Below are 23,665 nucleotides of genomic sequence, written 5' to 3' on the forward strand. Positions count from 1 at the left end.
AGTCTTTTTGGGGATGTCTCTACCAGCTTTGCACATCTAGAGATTTTTGCCCATTCTTCTTTGCAAAATATCTCAAGCTCTGTCAGATTAGATTGAGAGCGTCTGTGAACAGCAATTTTCAAGTCTTGCCACAGATTTTCAGTTGTATTTACTGTAAGTCTGGACTTTGACTGGGCCATTCCAACACATGAATATGCTTTGATCCAAACCATTCCATTGTAGCTCTGGCTGTATGTTTAGGGCCGTTGTCCTGCTGGAAGGTGAACCTCGGCCCCAGTCTCAAGTCTTTTGCAGACTCGACCAAGTTTCTTCTAAGATTGCCCTGTATTTGGCTCCATCCATCTTCCCATCAACTCTGACCAGCTTCCCTGTCCTTGCTGAAGAAAAGCATTCCCCACAACATGATGCTGCAACCACCGTGTTTCATGGTGGGGATGGTGTGTTCAGGGTTATGTAGAAAAATGAGGCCCTAAGGCCAATGTAGTGCTAGAAGATGTGTGAAAAACAATATAACATGTGAAATGAATCATAAACAGCTGCTAGCACTTAAAGTCTAATACAAAAAACTTCAAATAGGTAGATATACAAGGTAAATGCAGCGCTAATACACTCAATGATCAATAAAAACAAGTGATATAAAAATTTTGTGAAAAAAGAAAACTAGAACAAAGTCCCCAAATTTTATTGAAGAAAAACAGGGTGGAAAAAGAAAACTAAAGCAAAGTCAAAGACATTTCTGGAATCGGCAGCAGATGAGTATTATGCTATACCTACAAGTTTTTTGTATTGGACTTTAGGTGCTATCAGCTGTTAAAGTCTAGCACAAAATAATATTAATACTTTTATACAATATTATACTATGGGAGCTTTTCTTTCTTATGTTTTTTGAGCACCATCGGCACCAACTACAGTTCCAGGCAATCCTTATGGTCTTGGGGAGACCTAATCATTCCCTCTGTTTGGTGAGATCACTGATCAGTGATCATGACGTTCTGGTAAGCAGATTATTTTTTCACCTGGGTGTGGAGCATAAAGCACTTATATGAAGGATTTCCTCACTGCAAGTCATTACTCTTATTTGCATGGGCGTTCATTGTTCAATATATGGACCGTTTTCTCATTGGGACTTTGTTTCAGTTTTCTTTTTTCACTAAATTTTTATATCACTTGTTTTTATTGATCATTGAGTGTATTAGCGCTGTATTTACCTTGTATATCTATCTGTTCAGGGTGATGTGCAGTGTTAGTTTTCCACCACATATAGCATTTTACTTTTAGGCCAAAAAGTTCAATTTTGGTCTCATCTGACCAGAGCACCCTCTTCCACATGTTTGCTGTGTCCCCCACATGACTTCTCACAAATTGCGAACAGGACTTCTTATGGCTTTCTTTTAACAATGGCTTTCTTCTTGCCACTCATCCATAAAGACCAGATTTGTGAAGAACACGACTAATAGTTGTTCTGTGGACAGATTCTCCCACCTGAGCTGTGGATCTCTGCAGCTCCTCCAGAGTTACTACAGACCTCTTGGCTGCTTCTCTGATTAATGCTCTCTTTGCCCGGCCTGTCAGTTTAGGTGGACGGCCATGTCTTGGTAGGTTTGCAGTTGTGCCATACTCTTTCCATTTTCAGATGATGAATTGAACGGTGCTCCATGAGATGTTCAAAGCTTGGGATATTTTTTTTATAACCTAACCCTACTCTAAACTTCTCCACACCCTTATCCCTGATCTGTCGGGTGTGTTCCTTGGCCTTCATGATGCTGTTTGTTCACTAAGGTTCTCTAACCAACCTCTGAGGGCTTTGCAGAACAGCTGTATTTATACTGAGATTACATTAAACACAGGTGGACTCTATTTACTAATTAGGTGACTTCTGAATGGCAATTGGTTCCACTAGATTTTAGTTAGGGGTATCAGAGTAAAGGTGGCTGGATACAAATGTACACCATACTTTTCACATATTTATTTGTAAAACATGTTGAAAACCATTTACCTTTCACTTCACAATTATGTACCACTTTGTGTTGGTCTATCACATGAAATCCCACTAAAATACATTCATGTTTTTGGTTGTAACATGACAAAATGTGGAAAATGTCAAAGGGTATGAATACTTTTTCAAGACTCAGTATATTCATATTGTTGAATAAGCAGATATTTGATTGAAGACGGCTTCTAACACTCTTATCTATTAATTCAGACCAAACTAATCTCCAGGGACTCCATTGGGGCGTCCCCGGGCCACTGAGAGTTGCCAACATATGGCAATAATATATATATGCAATCTCCGTCAAGTCCTACATTTCACAACCCTAAATCTGGAGGATTTTATTGCCGTCTGTTTTGTCTTTAGATATTCTTTAAGAAATTAAATATTATTTATCATCTGCGTTTATTGTGTGTTTCCTACAGATGGTCCCTGTACCAGAAGTACCCCAGGGAGATGTCCCTTTCCTGTGTATTCCTGGGATCCTACACCACAAGATCACAGGATCCCATACCAATATCAAGTAAGTGGAATTGGTGGGGGTATTATATGATAGTGGCCAGGGGTTTTACAAATGGTTTTACAATTTTATGATGGAACTCCGGTTTAACCCTTTTACCACGGCTGCCGTATGCCATGCAGCAAGGGGGGGGTTACACACGCTACCGATGGCAGCTGCCAAGGAGTGTGCATAAGTCTGACAAGGCGGATGTCAGCTCTCAGCCAGCTGGTGTCATAACTGATCATACTTGCAGCATCACTGGCACTGTTTGACGCAAAATGCTTTGGGAGGAGCCTAACCGGTGACGTCATCATGCTCGCTGAGTGGATAGTGGCGAGGCGTTTTATTCGCTGTTTGTGAATTACCTCTGTAGGTACCTGTCACATTTTTAATAAAGCGTTTTTAGTAGTTTCACTCTATGTGCGGCCTTTGTTCCTTTTCATAAACCATGATGTGCTGGCTTGGCTTACTGATCTCTGGAATCGCTGAATCCTAGTAGTGGGAGTTTGCTCTGAATACTGTTGGCTGTCTGGAGGCTTGGTTCAAACATGCTGGTATGATCTCTGATAAAGGGATCCACTCCTTTTGGTAAGAGGTCATTTTTATCTGTGGTGGTGGCCCCAAATGTATGCGTTTAAATCAAGATCAAGTCACTTCAGTGGATGGCGCACATTCTCATTTAACCACTTAAGGACCAGGCCTATTTTATATCTGTTGTTTACAAGTTAAAGTCAATTTTCTTTGCTAGAAAATTACTTAGAACCCCCAAATATATATATATATTTTATTTTTTTTTTTAAGTGCCAAAGTTTGTCACCATTGCATGAGCAGGCGCAATTTTGAATCATTACATGTTGGGTATTAATGTACGCGGTGTAACATTATCTTTCACAATATAGAAAAAAATTGGGCTAACTTTACTGTGTTCTTATTTTTTAATTCAAAAAAGTGTATTTTTTCCCAAAAAATTGGTTTTGTAAGACTGCTGCACAAATACGGTGAGTCAAAGTATTGCAACGACCGCTATTTTATTCTCTAGGGTGTCTGAAAATTTAATATATTATATATATATATATATATATAATATATTAAATTTTCAGATACCCTAGAGAATAAACGACCGCCATTTTATTCTCTAGGGTGTCTGAAAATTTAATATATTATATATATATATATATATATAATATATTAAATTTTCAGATACCCTAGAGAATAAACGACCGCCATTTTATTCTCTAGGGTGTCTGAAAATTTAATATATTATATATATATATATATATATATATATATATATATATATATATAATATATTAAATTTTCAGACACCCTAGAGAATAAAATGGCGGTCGTTGCAATACTTTGACTCACCGTATTTGTGCAGCAGTCTTACAAAACCAATTTTTTGGGAAAAAATACACTTTTTTGAATTAAAAAATAAGAACACAGTAAAGTTAGCCCAATTTTTTTCTATATTGTGAAAGATAATGTTACACCGCGTACATTAATACCCAACATGTAATGATTCAAAATTGCGCCTGCTCATGCAATGGTGACAAACTTTGGCACTTAAAAATCTCCATTGGCAATGTTTAAAAATGTCTCTAGGTTACAAATTTTGAGTTACAGAGGAGGTGTTTTGCTAGAATTATTGCTCACGCTCTAACGATTGCGCTGATACCTCACGTGTGGTTTGAGCACCGTATTCATATGCTTCTGCGTGCGAGCTCGGAGGGATAGGGCGCATTAAATGTTTTTATTTATTTTACTTCTTATTTTTTATTTTTACACTGTCCCTTAAAAAAACCCCAAATGGATCACTTTTATTCCTATTACAAGGAATGTAAACATCCTTTATAATAGAAAAAAGAATGACAGGTCCTCTTTAATGTGAGATCTGGGGTCAAAAAGACCTCCGATCTCACACTTACAAATGTCTTTTTTTCAATTAAAAAAAAAAAAAAAATGTTCCTCTTTAAGGCCGTTGGGCAAAAGTGACGTTTGACGTCTCTGCCGTCATCCAATGGCATTGAATCGAGTAGGGGCCATCATTCCCTCACTCGACTTAGTGCCAAGCAGGGGAAAGGATCGGATCGTCTCTGCCGTTACCGATGGATCCGGTAAGCAGCAGAGATGACTGGGACGCGGCAGGAAGGGGGGTGGGCACCTCTCCCGCCACTGAAAAAAGTGATCTCGCGGCGCATCCACTTCGGAGACCACTTTTATCTCAAAGTGGACCGCCTGCCGTTAAAGAAACTACTGGGGTTATGGCAGCTATCTGCTGCCATAACTACAGTATTTAACGTCAGAGGACCGACGTGTATCGATTGCGGGCAGTCCGGAAGTGGTTAAAGGCATCTTGTACCAACTCATTGTTTGATGAAAAAAAAAATCACTATTGGACTTTTATTATATTTCACATATTTATATTATATACATTGTTGTTACTAATTTATTTTGTGGGGATGCACACATTATTATTATTATTATTATTATTATTATTATATATTAACTGTAAAGGATAGGAGGGTTTAGTTCTGCTTTAATTTTGCAGCACTTCTCTTCACCATTAGGATCAAGGGAAGGAAGCCCTCCATGTGGAGCTTACCCAAGGCAAGGGCAACCAGAACCAATCACCAGGCATTAGCAATGGCAGATTAAAGGAAGGGGAACGAGTTACATGCTCCTCCATCCCTGGGGACACTTTCTTCTCTCCTGATGGCTGAACAGAGTGACCGAAAGCAAAGGGGAAGGTGACTGTGCTGCTGGGAAGGGGGCATTAAAGAGAAGCTGTTGCTTTGCATTGCAGAAGTAAAACATAGTTTTGCTTTAAAGCAGATGTAAATTCAGATAAAATGCCCTCTCTAATCCAGTCTTGTATTGTATTCATTAAAAATATCCCTAAATGTATTTTTAATTGTTACCATAGTCATTCTTTATATTAGCTGCCCATTTCCTGTACAGCAGCCTTCAGACCTGGATAGAAAGGGGCAGCACTATAAGTCAATAAGGCTGTACTGCAGTGCAAAGGAGCTAGCTCAAAGGAATAGAAGACACAGGGTACTTGGCCTCACCGGTGAGTTGCTACACCTTCACTATCCAGGTCAGAGACTGGGAGCGGTCCATGACCTAGTCGTTTTTGCTTTGACTACAGTAGAAAAAGTGAGAATGGACCCTCGCAGTCCCATCTGACAAGGATGTCGGAAAACAAGCTGAACTGAGCTGCAAATATGTTGACAGGAAAGGACGTTCACACGTACAGTATGTACAGCGCCTTGCAAAAGTATTCATACCCCTTGAGATTTTCCACATTTTGTCATGTTACAACCAAAAATGTAAATGTATTTTATTGGGATTTTATGTGATAGACCAACACAAAGTGGCACCTAATTGTGAAGTGGAAGGAAAATGATAAATGGTTTTCAACATTTTTTGCAAATATGTGAAAAGTGTGGCTTGCATTTTTATACTCCTAAAATCTAGTGGAACCAATTGCCTTCAGAAGTCATCTAATTAGTAAATAGAGTCCACCCATGTGTGTAATTTAATCTCAGTATAAATACAGCTGTTCTGTGAATCCTTCAGAGGTTTGTTAGAGAACATAAGTGAACAGCATCATGAAGACCGAGGAACACACCAGACAGGTCAGGGATAAAGTTGTGGAGAAGTTTAAAGCAGGGTTAGGTTAAAAAAAAAAAAAAACAAGCTTTGAACATCTCACGGAGCACTGTTCAATCCATCATCCAAAAATGGAAAGTGTATGGCACAACTTAAACCTACCAAGACATGGCCGTCCACCTAAACTGACAGGCCGGCAAAGAGAGCATTAATCAGAGAAGCAGCCAAGAGGTCCATGGTAACTCTGGAGGAGCTGCAGAGATCTACAGCTCAGGTGGGAGAATCTGTCCACAGGAAAACTATTATGCCCCGTACACACGGTCGGATTTTCCGATGGAAAATGTCCGATCGGAGCGTGTTGTCGGAAATTCCGACCGTGTGTGGGCTCCATCGGACATTTTCCATCGGATTTTCCGACACACAAAGTTGGAGAGCAGGAGATAAAATTTTCCGACAACAAAATCCGTTGTCGGAAATTCCGATCGTGTGTACACAAATCCGACGGACAAAGTGCCACGCATGCTCAGAATAAATAAAGAGATGAAAGCTATTGGCCACTGCCCCATTTATAGTCCCGACGTACATGTTTTACGTCACCGCGTTTAAAACGAGCGGATTTTCCGACAACTTTGTGTGACCGTGTGTATGCAAGACAAGTTTGAGCCAACATCTGTCGGAAAAAATCCATGGATTTTGTTGTCGGAATGTCCGAACAAAGTCCGACCGTGTGTACGGGGCATTAGTCGCGCTCTCCACAAATCTGGCCTTTATGGAAGAGTGACAAGAAGAAAGTCATTGTTGAAAGCCATACAAAGTCCTGTTTGCAGTTTGTGAGAAGCCATGTGGGGGACACAGCAAACATGTGAAAGAAGGTGGTCTGGTCAGATGAGACCAAACTTGAACTTTTTGGCCTAAAAGTGGCACATCTCTCTGAACACACCATCCCCACCGTGTAACATGGTGGTGGCAGCATCATGTTGTGGAGATGCTTTTCTTCAGCAGGGACAGGGAAGCTGATCAGAGTTGATGGGAAGATGGATGGAGCCAAATACAGGGCAATCTTACAAGAAAACCTGGTCGAGTCTGCAAAAGACTTGAGACTGGGGAGGAGGTTCACCTTCCAGCAGGACAACGACCCTAAACATACAACCAGAGCTACAATGAAATTGTTTATATCAAAGCATATTCATGTGTTAGAATGGCCCTGTCAAAGTCCAGACCTAAATAAAATTGAGAATCTGTGGCAAGGATTGAAAATTGCTGTTCAGACGCTCTCCATCCAATCTGACAGAGCTTGAGCTATTTTGCAAAGAATGATGGGCAAAAATGTCCCTCTCTAGATGTACAAAGCTGGTAGAGACATCCCCAAAAAAGACTTGCAGCTGTAATTGCAGAGAGAGGTGGTTCTACAAAGTATTGACTCCGGGGGGCTGAATATAAATGCACACCACAATTTTCACATATTTATTTGTAAAAAAAAAATGAAAACCATTTATCATTTTCCTTCCACTTCACAATTATGTGCCACTTTGTGTTGGTCTATCGCATAAAATCCCAATAAAATACATTTAGGTTTTTGGTTGTGGCATGGCAAACTGTGGAAAATTTCAAGGGGTATGAATACTTTTTCAGGGCACTGTATTTCAGTTGTGATTTTAGCTATGTGCCTATACTACCCACCTAAATTTTCTTTGTTGTTGTCCCCCAGAGTGACGGCAGTTTGCTGTGGAAAATGGCAGCACACCAGCAGTCATCTACCTGGGTGCGGAGAAGGAAAGGAGCGGGCAGTCGCAAGAAAAACCTGACGTTTTCATTCGTGGAAAATATGGCGCTGATCCATGCAGTGGTGCCTTTCTGGCCCGATCTGTATGGGGAACGGGCGCCCTACCACACTTTTGTCGAAAAGGCCGGCATGTGGGAACAAGTGGCAGCAGCTGTCAACAGTATTTCGCGCCAGATCAGGACAGCTCAGCATTGTCGCAAACGGGTGTCAGTCATTAAAAGGTAATTATCGGTCACTTTTATTGGGTGTTATTGTTGTTGGTTCTTCCTGGTATGATTTAGCAACAGTGTGTTCAACCGTGGGCATCTTTTTAGTATCATATGCTATCCAAAAATGATGTTTCTTGTGACCTAATCACAATCTTATTTACTTATCCATTTCTGTATTAGCATTCAACTTTTTACAACATCCTCTTCCTCATCATTTGTATTTTTTTAGCCCCTCCACCTGGGGCATCCCTCAAAGCTCAGTAACATTTCATGTACTGTATATGCGGATTTTTAAACCTCTTTACAATTTGCTCTCCACCTTATCCTCTCCTTCACTGTTCACAACCCAGAGGTACATTTGTTGGATTCTATAATTATTTAAATTATATGAACCAAAACTATAGCAAAAGTCGGACTATATAGGCCAGACAAGGAGTCTTGAATACAATTCAAATATTTATTATACATAGTCTTTAAAAACAGAAAATTCCATAAAAATAGTGATCATGGTGCTTAACTGATCAACTGTACCTGAAACAATTCTAATGCTCTTGCTTGATAAGTCCAATGATAGAGAGATTCTCATCTGTCAACACGTTTCACCAAAGTTAAGCTTCATCAGGACGCATGAGTATACAGTGGAACCTTGGTTTAAGAGTAACTTGGTTTGAGAGCATTTTGATTGGCGAGCATTTAAAAAAAAAAAAGTTCTGACTCTATTTGCGCCAGAGCCGAGCAGAGCCGAACAGCGACAATCGCAGCAGATTGCCGCTGTTCAGCAATGCTCGGAAAGACACGGTAATACTCAGTTTTCGAGCCTTTCCGACGTTTGCTGAGGTCAGCCGGCATGTCCCCAGGCCTTTCTGGCCGTTTCTGAGGCTCTCCGGCGCCCCCCCCCCCCCCACCTCTGGCCGCATGCGGTATTGCATCCCATTGAAGTCAATGCGGAACAAATTATTTTTGTTTCCATTGACTTCAATGGGAAAACTCGCGTTGATATGCGAGTACTTTGGATTAAGAGCATACTCCTGGAACAGATTATGCTGGTAATCCAAGGTACAACTGTAGTACAGCAATCCTCTCAGCACCATTGCATACAGCATATACGGCCCCCCCCACGGGCAGGGCACTGGAGCGACAGGGGGAACCCCAGCAGAACACCTCAGAAATATAAGATCTTATTGATACTTCCCAGATACTGTCAATTACCTATTAACAGAGATTTAGAATGAAGGGGGAACAGACGATCGCTTATATGTGCTCACTGATATTAACTGGCAGTATGGCATGTTTAAGATAGACTTTCGGCTGGATGATGTTCAGGATCGATCAACTCTGACCAGATACACTACTGGCGTCCTGGAGTTCCACCGCAAAAGGAGACTTAACTTAGCGCATTTGACCAAACTATATGATGGTCCACATGATCCGGTATGAGGCTTGAGCACTTGATGTCACCTGGTGGTGGAAGCATTGCGAATTCATGGATGTGGGGACACTAGTGGATGAAGTGATTTGTGGATAATCTGTCTTCCCCCTTCTTTTGAACTTTTTGTGGTGCAAAATTATGTTGTGCTTAAAGCATCCAGTAGTTAGGGGTCTTATATAACAACTTTTCTTCCAAAAAGGGGTCAAGTGATTACTATCCTTCGTTTTATCGTAATCATGCGCAGGCATTGTGTCATGGGAATCTCCAGTGCCCAGTAATCCCAGCAGAGGAAGCCACAAAAATATTTAAATGAGTAAAACGGGTTTAGAGTTATTGTTGCACATTTTTTAAGTTTCTTTTTTTTTATTGAGTTTTATAATACTGGCAATGTACATACAATGCAAAAGAAAAGACAATGGCTCTCGACCCTCACAGGGGTGGAGCCCAATATGAAAGTATAAAAATACAAAAATGCTACAGTTAAATCATAAACTTCATGGCTCGAGTAAGGGGAGTAGAAAATTATCATGCCCACCAGGAGGGTAACCCGAGGACTTTCGTTAAAGGAGCAGCCTAGTAATCTTAAGTGTCCGCTGATGTGGCTGTGGATGAGTTACCTAGCCAACATGACCAGACTTTTTGAAATTTTTTTGGACACCCTCCATAGCAGTAGGTGTCATGGCATAAAAGTAGGTTAGAGGTCACAGTTTGCATTCAAAACTAAACAGTGGGAGGAGAGGATTTTTTCCAACACATAGTAATAGCTTTCCTGGCATAGATTAATATAAAGCTTAAGGCCTCTTTCTCACGGGGCGGATCAGTCATGATCCGCCCCGTGAACATCCGCTGGCTCAGCGGGGATCGCTCCGCCGATCCCCGCTGAGCAGGAAGATGACAGGTGCATCGCTGCACGCTGTGCAGCGGCGGACCTGTCAGAGCGCCGCTCTCCCCTATGGGGGGATCGGATGATGACGGACCGTAGAGTCCGTCGTCACCCGATCCGATCCGAAAACGGATGGAAAAGTAGGTTTTTCCTCCGTTACACTTTTCGGATCGGAGCGGGGTCGGATGTCAGCGGACATGTCACCGCTGACATCCGACGCTCCATAGGGATGAATGTATGTCTGTTTTTCATCCGAAAACGGAAGGATGAAAAACGGACATACGGATCGTCCATGTGAAAGAGGCCTAAAAGGGTCTTTGTGGCCACGGTGCTGGCCAGCTTCTCTACTAGGCTTGTAATTAAAGTGGTTGTAAACCTCAGACATGAAATATGAACAAAGCACATCCCTCTATAGCAGGGATGTGCAATTAGCAGACCTCCAGCTGTTACAAAACTACAAGTCCCATCATGCCTCTGCCTCTGGGTGTCATGCTGGTAGCTGTCAGAGTCTTGCTATGCCTCATGGGACTTGTAGTTCTGCAACAGCTTCCCTGCTCTATAGTATGTACTTGTCTCAATCCAGAGCACTAAGTGTAATTTCTGTCTGCTGCCTCACTCCTTTGCTATAAGCATGAATCGCTTCTGATGAGTTTTCCTGACACCAAGAGAAAAAAGGTGACAGTGGGAGAGACCTCCAGCAGATTGACTCTGTTCCTGTGTGCTGGGTAAAGGGGTGTGTGTAACTTTAGCTCTCTGCATCCTGCTTTTCAGAGCTCGGAGACCCTGTGTAAACTTTGAATGGATATAGGGGAAAGATAGCTGCAAATAAACAGGTACAGCTTATGTAGGAGGATTTGTTTAATCTCTGTGTATCACCTGAGGCCAGTTGCTTCACTGGGTTTATGTAAGGGTTTACAACCACTTTAATTTGTATTTCAGTCATGGAAGCGGTAACATCAAGCTCATTTTCGAGTATAAAGTGATTGCCAGGCATGTCCAGAATATATAAGAGAAATCTCCCGTCGGGTTTGTGCATCTCCAACAGGCTGAGGAGACATACTGGTTCATTCTGTGGAGTCTATATGGAGTGGAATAGGCCCGGTGGAGGTTTTTAGGACTGCACTTAGTTTTAGTTCTACAATACAGAGGTATTGCATATGGCCAAAAATTTTTAGACGCCTGGCATCACACCTATCATATGCCCGAAAGTAGGTAGACACCCTTCAAATTATTGGATTCATGTGTTTCCAGTGAAGAGTGATGTTACAACATACAAAGCCATTTTAGACATTTGTGAGCTTCCACCCTTGTGGCAGCAGTTTGGAGAAGGATCTGTTCTGGTCCAGTATGACTGTGCCACAGTGTAAAAGGCCAGTTCCATCAGGACATGGTTTGACCAGCTTGGTGTAGGAGAACTCGAGTGGCCTGCACAGGAGCCATGTTTTCAACCGTTAAGAACACGTTTGGGATGAATTTGAACACACATCATGAGCAAGGTCTTCTCGTCCAAAATCGTCCCTCACAAATGCTCTTTTGGCTGAATGGGCACAAATTCACAGTTGCACTCCAATATTCTGTGGAAAGCTTTCCCAGAAGAGCAGAGGATGTTATAGCTGCAAGGTGGAGAGGGGCACATTCATATTAACCCTTTAACTGCCAAGGCGAGAGAATGTCACCAGCACACCATGGATCTCCAGAACGGGTCCAAAGCTTTATTCAGCGATCACATTATTATAGCACAGGCAACATTTCGTAGCCCCGCAGGACCCCTTAATCAGGCATGTGATACATGTGGGGGTCCTGCAAGGCTCTGAAACATTGGTTCAGCTATAATGATTTGATTGCTGAATAAAGCTTTGGACCCATTCTGGAGATTCATGGTGTGCTGGTGACATTCTGGTGCTCTAATTATCTTTGGCCCTAGCTGATGATTGCTGCAGCACCCATTTACATACACAGCCATTCTTTTCAGGAATGTGTGCATTGGGAATAGTGCATTGGAATCTGACTGCCATGGACATGTCCTAAAAGTCATGGCACACAAAGGGTTAAAGCAACCTGATGGCTGCAATAGGAGCTTATACTTATATTAAAGTTCCTTTCCAGGATAAAGATAAACACCCCACCAACCAATCCCCTAACTGATTGCAGTTTTAAAATAAAGCCCTATCTAAAGTGACACTTTAGCTCCGAGCCTTTACCACTTTTGTTAATTTCCTGCATTGGATCCTACTTAAATTGTCCCCATCACTGCCTGAGTGGTGTGGACACTTCTTATTGGATGACTGACAGGACTGACCTCCTCACTGGGGAGTGGCAGAGGACCCGTGGTCTAGGGCAGTGGTTGCCAACCTTTCGAACCTCACAGACCACTAAATATATGTAGTGGTCCCCCCAGCAGCATCCAGAGGCCTAATGGTGACCCCCAGAGCCAGGGATAACTGACATTCCTCCTCAGTACAGGTTACCAGGCATAGTGGGTATAGTGCAAGGTGAAAAGATTGGGCGCCAGTCACTTTTTGTAAAAATTAACAGAGTTTTATTGCTCTTAACAGGAACATTGGGGAGAGAGGGTTTAGGGCACACTAAACCCTTAGGCAAATGCAATAGCAATTAAGGCAAACTCTGCAGACAAAAATAGAACTAGGGAGAAAGCCATATAGATAAAGGGCCTTTAAGCTGAATGCAGCAATCTGTATCTTGTAGCAACTGTTGTCTCATATGGCAACAACTTCTCTCACAGTATCCTACTGTAGATCTTCAAGTTTAACTCACAGTATCCCACTGTAGATCCTTAAAGGGGTTGTAAAGGCTTGTGTTTTTTGACCTTAATGCATCCTATGGGGGTGGGGTCGAGTCCGGCATTCGTGTCTGTGGACGCAAATGCTGGACTCGGGAGTGCGCCCGCAAGGTAACCCCCTCCGGAGAGCGCTTCTCCAAGGGGGTTATCTAATGCGGGGAGGAGCCGCAAGAGCCACCGCCTCAGATATGGATGTTTGGGGCCACTCTGCAAAACGAGCTGCACAGTGGATGTAAGTATGACATGTTTGTTATTTAAAAAAAATAAAAAACAATCCTTTAGTATCACTTTAAGCTCAGCTCGCCGTCTCTCTCACTAGACTTTTTGGACTCTCAGCTACCGGCTGGATTCCCTGAGCTATACCCACAGCTAACTGCTGTACTTTATCACAGCTACCCACCGTACTCCTTCAAGCTTTACTCACAGCTACCTGCTGCATTCCTAGAAGAGTCTCCACTGAAGCTTTCCCACTTTCTTCACTGTCCCTGCTCTGGTACTCCTCCAGAACTTCATCCCTCCAAACTTGTCTTCGGTAACAGGAGTGGTCGTCCCTTTGTGGCAACTGCTTCTCCTTTACCTCCGACAACAATTGGGCTCCCTCGGGCTGATCCTCTAACACACACGGTTCCGCCTTGGCTTCAGGTTTAACCTTGGCTGCACCTCCTCTGTGGAAACCCTGAACTTCTGGATAGGCCTTAAGTGAACCTAGCAGCCAGCATGCCTCCTGGATAGGCTTCAGGCCTAGCAACCAGGAACTCCTCAAAGCACACCCACCCAGGCTAGCAACCAGCATGCCTCCTGGATAGGCTTCAGGCCTAGCAACCAGGAACTCCTCAAAGCACACCCACCCAGGCTAGCAACCAGCATGCCTCCTGGATAGGCTTCAGGCCTAGCAACCAGGAACTCCTCAAAGCACACCCACCCAGGCTAGCAACCAGCATGCCTCCTGGATAGGCTTCAGGCCTAGCAACCAGGAACTCCTCAATGCACACCCACCCAGGCCGCAGCCTCGGGCAGGAAGAACCCCGATCACCTGACTCCTCCCAAATAAATAGCCTATCAAAGGGTACACAGTGGTTAAAGAAACTCCTGCTGATTGGCTGAGACAACCTAGTTACCCATTACCTGAATTTATGGTAATCCATCATTCCAATGCCAAAAGCTACAATGCCACCTATTGACAGAAGAGAGAGACTACACCAAACAGATTTAGGACAGGAATCAGTGGTTCAACCTACCAATTAGCCAGGCTAGTTACCACCTAGCACAACTAGATTTATTAGCAGCCCTGTTTAGAACCAGGGTGAGGATTAGCAGTTCTTTGCACTGGACAGTGAGGGACCTAGATGACAGATTTAGGGAAGAATTGCTGGCTTCACACGATAAGGGAGAAAAAGACTGTCAGGATGGATGCGAGGGGGTTGGGAAAAATATTTCAAGGCAAACTTTTTATGCCGGAGTGGGGCTTTATCGTTACATACCAGCCTCTGCTGCCCATTGTAGAAATGATCTGGGTGGTTGATTGGTTGCCAGAAGTGAAGAGAAATACATGTTATCTCTGAGTTTGAAGGTTTATGTGATTCAACCATGATTCAACAATGGCGGCCAATTAGCAGGCCCTATCACTGTCGCGGGGGCGGAGTTAGAGTTTTTAGCCTTATATAAGCTCCAACTTGAGCAACTTGGAGCTTACAGAGGGCTTTTTCTCTTTACCCCACAGGTGAACTTAAAGGTGGAACAAAAGGAAGGTATGTGAAGGTTTTCTTTAAAGAGGCAGCCCCCCCCCCCCCCAATCACCGAACCCTTAATTTCAACAGCAATCTTCACATAAGCTTATATGTGCATTTGTTGTATTTTAAGTATTTTTCTTTACCTATAAAAGCCTCCCTTGTGTAGAAAATTACAAACAGAAAATGCTACGCTGCCTTTAAATAAACAAAAAAGGAATGTAGGTAACAGCATAGGATGTTACTTTTAATGTAAGTGTCTTCTGAGGGTAAAGTTCCTTTTGAAAGAGACCCTGTCAACAGACCTTTATTTCAACAACATTCTTCTAATAAGATTATGCAGTGCCTTGAAAAAGTATTCATACTCCTTGGAATTTTCCACATTTTGTCATGTTACAACCAAAAACGTAAATGTATTTTATTAGGCTTTTATGTGATAGATCAACACAAAGTGGCACATAATTGTGAAGTGGAATTAGTAAATAGAGTCCACCTGTGTGTAATTTAATCTCAACATAAATACAGCTGTTCTGTGAAGCCCTCAGAGGTTGGTAGAGAACCTTTGTGAACAAACAGCATCATGAAGGCCATAAAACACAATAGACAGGTCAGGGATAAAGTTGTGGAGAAGCTTAAAGCAGGGTTAGGTTATAAAAAAAATATCCCAGCTTGGAAACATCTCACGGAGCACTGTTCAATCCATCTTTCGAAAATGGAAAGAGTAAGGTAAAACTGTAAACCTACCAAGACATGGCTGTCCACCTAAACTGACAGGCCGGGCAAGGAGAACATTAATCAGAGAAGCAGCCAAGAGGCCCATGGTAACTCTGGAGGAGCTGCAGAGATTCACAACTCAGGTGGGAGAATCTGTCTAAAGGACAACTATTAGTTGTGCACTCCACAAATTTGGCCTTTATGGAAGAGTGGCAAGAAGAAAGACATTGTTGAAGCAAAGCCATAAGTAGTCCTGTTTGCAGTTTGCAAGAAGCCATGTGGGGAACACAGCAAACATGTGGAAAAAGGTGCTCTGGTCAGATGAGACCAAAATTGAACTTTTTGGCCTAAAAGCAAAATGCTATGTGTGACGGAAAACTAACTGCACATCACTGTGAACACACCATCCCCACCGTGAAACGTGGTGGTGGTGGCAGCATCATGTTGTGGAGAATGCTTTTCTTCAGCAGGGACAGGGAAGCTGGTCAGAGTTGATGGGAGGATGGATGGAGCCAAATACAGGGCAATCTTAGAAGAAAATTTGTTAAGAGTCTGCAAAAGACTTGAGACTGGGGCGGAGGTTCACCTTCCAGCAGGACAACGACCCTAAACATACAGCCAGAGCTACAATGGAATGGTTTAGAGCAAAGCATATTCAGGTGTTAGAATCTCCCAGTCAAAGTCCAGACCTAAATCCAATTGAGAATCTGTGGCAAGACTTGAAAATTGCTGTTCACAGATGTTCTCCATCCAATTTGACAGAGCTTGAGCTATTTTGCAAAGAAGAACAGGCAAAAATGTCCCTCTCTAGATGTACAAAGCTGGTAGAGACATACCTGGAATGACTTGCAGATGTAATTCCAGTGAAAGGTGGTTCTACAAAGTATTGACTCAGGGGGCTGAAAACAAATGCACGCCACACTTTTTTCACATATTTATTTGTAAAAAGGTTTGAAAACCATTTATCATTTTCCTTCCACTTCACAATTATGTGCCACTTTGTGTTGGTCTATTACATAAAATCCCAATGAAACTCATTTAAGTTTTTGGTTGTAACATGACAACGTGGAAAATTTCAAGGGGTATGAATACTTTTTCAAAGCAGTGTGTGTGCCAGAGACTGTTGTTGGGCACAGCCATCTTGTTTTTGATGTCCTCCATAGACTAGTGACACTTTCTAGTATTCCTCTTCACTCCTAGGCTAGCACTAAGCTATGCTACAGAATTGACTCTTCCTAGAGTAGTTACATTTTCCAGCAAGTTTTATAGGGATATTGCGAGTCAATAAGAATCATTTATGGAAAGGAAAAACACTGTAAGTAAACATTCAAAATTTTCTTTACTATTACCTGCAATTTTTTTTAAGTTGGTGACAAGGTCTCTTTAATGTCACTTTTATACAGAGAGCAGCAAGGGGCTGTCATGAAGGTTTTGGTTGGTTTTAATGTGCTCTCTATATGTACGGTTCCCATAGTGTATTTTTATATACTGTACTGTATATACACTATACTGTAAATCCGTCTGTGTGACTTGTTCCTTATGCCATCTCGACTAATTGAAATAGAATTTTTAAATGCCTTTTTATTTAATGACAGGCAAATCCGATTCAAATATATACAACACCGGGATACCATTGAGAGAGCAGGAGGAGGAGACCCTCCAAAACCTCTGGTCCTCCTCCCATATGAGAAGGAGATGATGAGTGTCATAGGGGAGGAGCTTATTACCGGATTAGGGGGCGATTTAGACACAGATCGTCCAGGTAATTGTTTTCAAAGTCTTAAGGAATGCTGTTGTCTTGCAAGTCTAGAGTAGGTCTTTGCTGAGCCCAGTATACAGTATTTCACAAAAGTGAGTACACCTCTAACATTTTTTTAAATATTTTATTATATCTTTTACGTGACAACATTGAAGAAATTAAACTTTGCTACAATGTAAAGTAGTGAGTGTACAGCTTGTATAACAGTGTAGATTTGCTGTCCCCTCAACATAACTCAATTCACAGCCATTAAAGTCTAAACCACTGGCAACAAAAGTGAGTACACCCCTAAGTGAAAATGTCTAAATTGGGCCCAACGTGTCAAAATTTTGTGTGGCCACCGTTATTTTCCAACACTGCCTTAACATTGTTGGGCATGGAGTTCACCAGAGCTTCGCAGGTTGCCACTGGAGTCCTCTTCCACTTCTCCATGATGACATCACTGAGTTGGTGGATGTTAGAGACCTTGCGCTCCCCCACCTTCCGTGTGAAGATGGCCCACAGATGCTCAATAGGGTTTAGGTCTGGAGACATGCTTGGCCAGTCCATCACCTTTACCCTCAGCTTCGTTAGCAAGGCAGTGGTTATCTTGGAGGTGTGTTTGGGGTCCTTATGTTGGAATACTGCCCTGTGGCCCGGTCTCCAAAGGGTGGGGATCATGCTCTTCTTCAGTATGTCACAGTACATGTGGGCATTCATGATTCCCTCAGTGAATTGTAGCTTCCCAGTGACAGAAGCACTCATGCAGCCCCAGACCATGACACTCCCACCACCATGCTTGACTGTAGGCAAGACACACTTGTCTTTGTACTCCTCACCTGGTTGCCGCCACACACGCTTGATACCATCTGAACCAAATAAGTTTATCTTGGTCTCATCAGACCACAGGACATGGTTCCAGTAATCTATGTCCTTAGTCTGCTTGTCTTCAGCAAACTGTTTGCGGGCTTTTTTGTGCATCATCTTTAGAAGAGGCTTCCTTCTGGGATGACAGCCATGCAGACTAATTTGATGCAGTGTACGGCATATGGTCTGAGCACTGATAGGCTGACCCCCCCACCCCTTCAACCTCTGCAGCAATGCTGGCAGCACTCATATGTCTATTTCCCAAAGACAACCTCTGGATATGATGCTGAGCACGTGCACTCAACTTCTTTGGTGGACCATGGCAAGGCCTGTTCTGACTGGAACCTGTCCTGTTAAACCGCTGTATGGTCTTGGCCACCGTGCTGTAGCTCAGTTTCAGGGTCTTGGCAAACTTCTTATAGCCTATGCCATCTTATTGTAGAGCAACAATTCTTTTTTTCAGATCCTCTTTGCCACAAGGTGCCATGTTGAACTTCCAGTGACCAGTATGAGAGAGTGAGAGTGATAACACCAAATTTAACACACCTGCTCTCCATTCACACCTGAGACCTTGTAATACTAACGAGTCTAATGACATCGGGGAGGGAAAATGGCTAATTGGGCCCAATTTGGACATTTTCACTTAGGGGGGGAATTCTCTTTCTTTTGTTGCCAACGGTTAAGAAATGAATGGCTGTGTGTTGAGTTATTTTGAGGGGACAGCAAATTTACACTGTTATACAAGCTGTACACTCACTACTTTACATTGTAGCAAAGTGTAATTTCTTCAGTGTTGTCACATGAAAAGATAATAAAATATTTTTTTTTTTTTTTTTAATGTGAGGGGTGTACTTACTTTTGTGAGATACTGTATTTCTTTTCACTTTTTTTTTTTAATTAGCTCCAATACTCCCAGCTGGACCAATCCAGGTATCTGTGTGCTCTCAGGAGACCAATACACCCTCACATAATTTTCCCAAAGAAATTTGGCTCCTATGGTTCAAACATTTTATATATGTTTTTCTAAATTCTCTCTCTAATGCCTCCTCCCTCTCTCATCTATGTCTCTCTATCTCATCTATCTCTTTCCACATCTTTCTTTATCTCCCTTCTATCCACTGTACCTCTTTCCTCATTGTTTTCTATTTCTTTTCTATCTCTTCTCTTTATCTTCTCTCTCTCTATATATCTCACCCCTCGTTCACACTCTCCTTTCCACTCTTTCATCTTTCTTCCACTTCTTTATCTCACCTGAAACATCATACAGAGCCATCTGAAGGAAGGAAGGAATGGAGGTGGTTGGAGTCACTGCTCCTACTCATTTACTTGTATTTGTAAATATCAGCTTTAGCTATTGACCTCGATAAACAATAGGACTATTTTCATTTGGGGGATAGAGAAGGAGTCTAAAGCACTGTAAATGAAAATAGAAACTATTCATGTGGAATATACACTATACTGTCAAAAGTATTGGGACACACCTCGGATCATCTTTCTACTGCAAGCCCTTCCAAATCGGCTTCCGACACTTTTCTTTCGCACTATTGGCTCTCAGTTCCGGAAATTTGTCTGGTCAAATCAGAGACCACGTCAGACGCTGCAGAGATTATCGCTACCGCAGGTCTCAGGGGGCCTCGCTCTTCCAGATGTTCGGTCATATTATAGGGCCGCACATCTCAACAGGATTGTTGATTGGCATTGCCATTGCCATGGGGAGGCCAAGCTCTGAGTTTCCATGGAAATGGAAGACTCTTGTGGCATGGCTCTGAGTTGGCCCTGGATATCATCCCCCATACCTACGAAGCTTTGCGTACATCCTACCTTGGGTAGTACTCTACAGATTGCCCGGGAAACTTTTCGAAACTCTTCAATTTCTCCACGGCCCTCACCCATGACTCCCATCTCAGGTAATCCCAAATTCACTCCCGGTCTACAGGATGGGCAGTTTTCTCATCTTAAAGCTCAGGGCTATACTCCCTGACAGACCTTCTCACATCCACAGGGACCTCAATCTCCTCTGACCTAGTCCATCTTATTGACCCCCCTCTGGACTTTTGGGGTGGCCTTCAACTGCGCTTCTTTTTCCGACATTGTGCTTGTACCCCTGGTATCCTACGCCCACTCACCTGTTTTGAATCACTATATCACAGAGGGGAACTGAGACACCATTCCCTCTCCTTGATATATTCCTCCCTGATTCACCCTGGAGAAGAACATGTCCCTCCTTTTCTCACTAAATGGGAAACCGATCTGGTGCTGAGTTTTACTCCTGCCCAAAGACTAAAGATACTCCATTTTGCTCAAAAGTCGTCCATTGCCAGGCGGGTACAGGAGACTAGTTTTAAGATCCTTACTTGATGGTACAGGGTCCCCACCCAACTTCACCATATGTTCCACCAGGTGCCGGACTTCTGCTGGCGCTGTGGCTTGGCGGGTGGGACTTTGCTCCACATTTTTTGGGAATGTCCCAAAATTCAACAATTTTGGCAATATGTCACCGCTATCATTAAACAGCTTACAGCTATCGATCTGCATGCTAACCCAGCGGCCTGTCTTTTGCATTTGACGAAACAACCTATTAAAAAATACAAATCTTCTCTCGCAATGCAACTCCTAAACGCAGCGAAGGCCTGCATTCCGCTTCGCTGGAAAGATGTTGACCCCCCAACGAAGGCTCTGTGGTTCGCCGAAGTCAACAACATACGAGACGTGGAACAACTCACAGCAACACTGCGTAACACGGAAGAGATGTGTACGGAAACATGGAGGCCGTGGAATTATTTTGTGTATACTGATGCTTTCCTCAATGAGCTATCCACCACCCAGTAAACTTCCGCATTCCTTGCCTTACCCAGGGAGAGGGATGACCGGGTGACCCCTCCGCCTTCTCTTCCCCCCCTACTCCCCCTACCCTCCCCATGTTTTCCTTCCCTCTGCACCCCCTCTCTGGCCCTGTTCGCTCCCCTTTGCTCTGCTCTCTTTCTCTTCTTTCCCTGTTCTTCCCAATTACATGATACTAGTTGAGTGGAACCTTTTGGACCACTCATGGTCCTCCACTTACCGACACGCATGACCTTACCATATGTGCCATTTCTTGTTCATTGACAATATTTTTGATGTTTGCTCTCCTGACCTATGAGAGAGCAATATTGTATTTGCTACAGTCGTGGTATTGGATTAGCATCTTGAATACTACCTCTGGGACAGTTGTCACCTGCCTTTACACGCACATGAACTCTAATGGTATCCCAGTCTTAGTCCGCAGGGTTTAATATTGAGTTGGCCCACCCTTTGCAGCTATAACAGCTTCAACTCTTCCGGGAAGGCTGTCCACAAGGTTTAGGAGTGTGTCTATTGGAATGTTTGATCATTCTTCCAGAAGCACGTTTGTGAGGTCAGACACTGATGTTGGATGAGAAGGCCTTGCTCACAGTCTCCACTCTAATTCATCCCAAAGGTGTTCTATTGGATTGAGGTCAGGACTCTGTGCAGGCCAGTCAAGTTCCTCTACCCCAAGCTTGCTCATCCATATCTTTATGGACCTTGCTCAATATTGAACCCTACAGATTAAGACTGGAATGCCCTTTAAATTAATGTGCGTGTAAAGGCAGAGGTCCCAATACTTTTGACAATATAGTGTATTTTATAATTTGAAAATAGAGCCTTGTTTTTATTTGTATATTGTAGTGAGAAATATATAAAAATAATATACAAACTACTAAATGCTCCCTTTAATTTTGATTGCTGGTCAGTATTTGTTTTTTTTATACAGTATGCATGTTTTAACACTTCATAATGTGTTAATATTTTCTTTTTGTTTTTTTAAGTACAACATCTGACAGATGAAAGGGGAGTAGCAGACACCTTCTCATCCACCACACAGTCTGGCGATGTCCTAAATTCTGGTAGGTCCACAAATGTTGCGTTCATTGTATGGAGAATATAACAGGAGAAGGAGCTGCAACACACAAAACGGGATGGGAACACTTAAAATTTCCAAGTGGGCAGAAATAAAAGCAGGAATTATGGCAAGGACATTTTACATCTAAAGCTGGGTGCGCACTTTAAAGTGGTTGTAAACCCTTACATATATCCAGTGAAGTGACTGGCCTCGTGTGACAGTGATACACAGTGATACACAAGTTGTACCTGTATGTCTGCAGTCTTCTCTTCTCTACATCCATTCAAAGTTCACACTTTATAAAGCTTGTCTGAGCTGTCAGAAAACAGGAGGTGGAGAACTGGCTAATTTTCAGCCTATGTGAAAAAAATAGGAAGTTTCCCCAGGGGTTTTTTAGCAGCAGAGAATGTATACAAAAGTAGTTGATATAAAAAATCATTTATTCACAGACAATAATAATTCCAAATGAACAATAATAAATTATCAATATAGGTAGTGCGACACAAAAACAAACATGGAACATCACTCATAGCAAGGAACACCCTATGTACAAGCATGGTTTACCAATTGTATTTATGACGTATGTATCCACATAAAAAACCCCAATGCATTTCGACCCTTGCGATTTTTCGGTCTCTTCAGGGTGATTTATATTCTAGGAAAATATCAAAGTATCTCATTGAAGTAATTGGACAATATAAAAAATGTGAGTATAGCATTTCGAATTGAGCAAAATGATATCTCCATACACATAGAGGTATAGTTACCAATGGGTGGATGAAGACATGAAGATGTATCGCACAAACCAGCTTGCAGGATTGTAGTTGTCCAAAGATCCCATCGCTGCCGCACATCCCCCCCACGTCCTCCGGGTGGGAACATAGTCCACCGAGCTTGCAGGGGGCCACGTTCTAGGACCCGGAGAGGAGGATGGGGGGGTAAAACACCTGCAGATGGACATGCAAAGACCTTTTGTAAGTAATCGTTTAGATAATATTAGAGGAGTGTATAGAAGTGCTTGGCAGCTGTAGGCTGGTTGTTATTTGGTCACTAGTGAATTTATGTTATAGAAAAATTAATTAAGTTATACATGACATGGCGTAGTTTGTTCGTTCGTTGGATTGGTTATAAAAAAAGGTTTGGCTAGCAGTGAAGAAAGGTTGAGTGGGGGATGGGGTGTAGTGATGTAATTAGTGAAGTGAAAGCGCATGATGTGGGATTGACTGATGATGGGGCAAAACAAGTGTAAAAGTGAAAAAATGAAAAAACAAAAAAAACACTGAAAAACAAGTGTTAAAAGTGGATTTAGGTGCCAAAAAAAACAAGTGATGTGACACTGAATAGTATATACGGTACGTAAGGTAAGAGGATATGACTAAGGGTTTTTTTTTTTGTATACATTTGGGTTATGCAGCTTTGGGGGCTCCCACATTGTGTTTTTTCCTTTTTATATATTTTCAGCCTATGTGTACCAGGCTTAAAGTGTTACTAAACCCACAACCGTAAA

General features: G+C 42.5%; 1 protein-coding gene across 1 annotated transcript in view; it reads left to right on the forward strand.

Annotated features, from left to right (window-relative positions):
* The window catches only part of LOC141106756 (uncharacterized), a 171,238-nt gene that overhangs the window by 33,502 nt on the left and 114,071 nt on the right, over positions 1–23,665 (forward strand). The window contains exons 7-10 of the mRNA XM_073597683.1: positions 2,416–2,513; positions 7,816–8,111; positions 17,248–17,414; positions 22,085–22,162. Of these exons, the coding sequence (XP_073453784.1) occupies positions 2,416–2,513; positions 7,816–8,111; positions 17,248–17,414; positions 22,085–22,162 (639 nt within the window). The remainder of the gene's footprint in view (positions 1–2,415; positions 2,514–7,815; positions 8,112–17,247; positions 17,415–22,084; positions 22,163–23,665) is intronic.

This window comes from Aquarana catesbeiana, linkage group LG08, assembly GCF_042186555.1.
Source record: "Aquarana catesbeiana isolate 2022-GZ linkage group LG08, ASM4218655v1, whole genome shotgun sequence".
In the NCBI taxonomy this organism is placed as follows: Eukaryota; Metazoa; Chordata; class Amphibia; order Anura; family Ranidae; genus Aquarana; species Aquarana catesbeiana.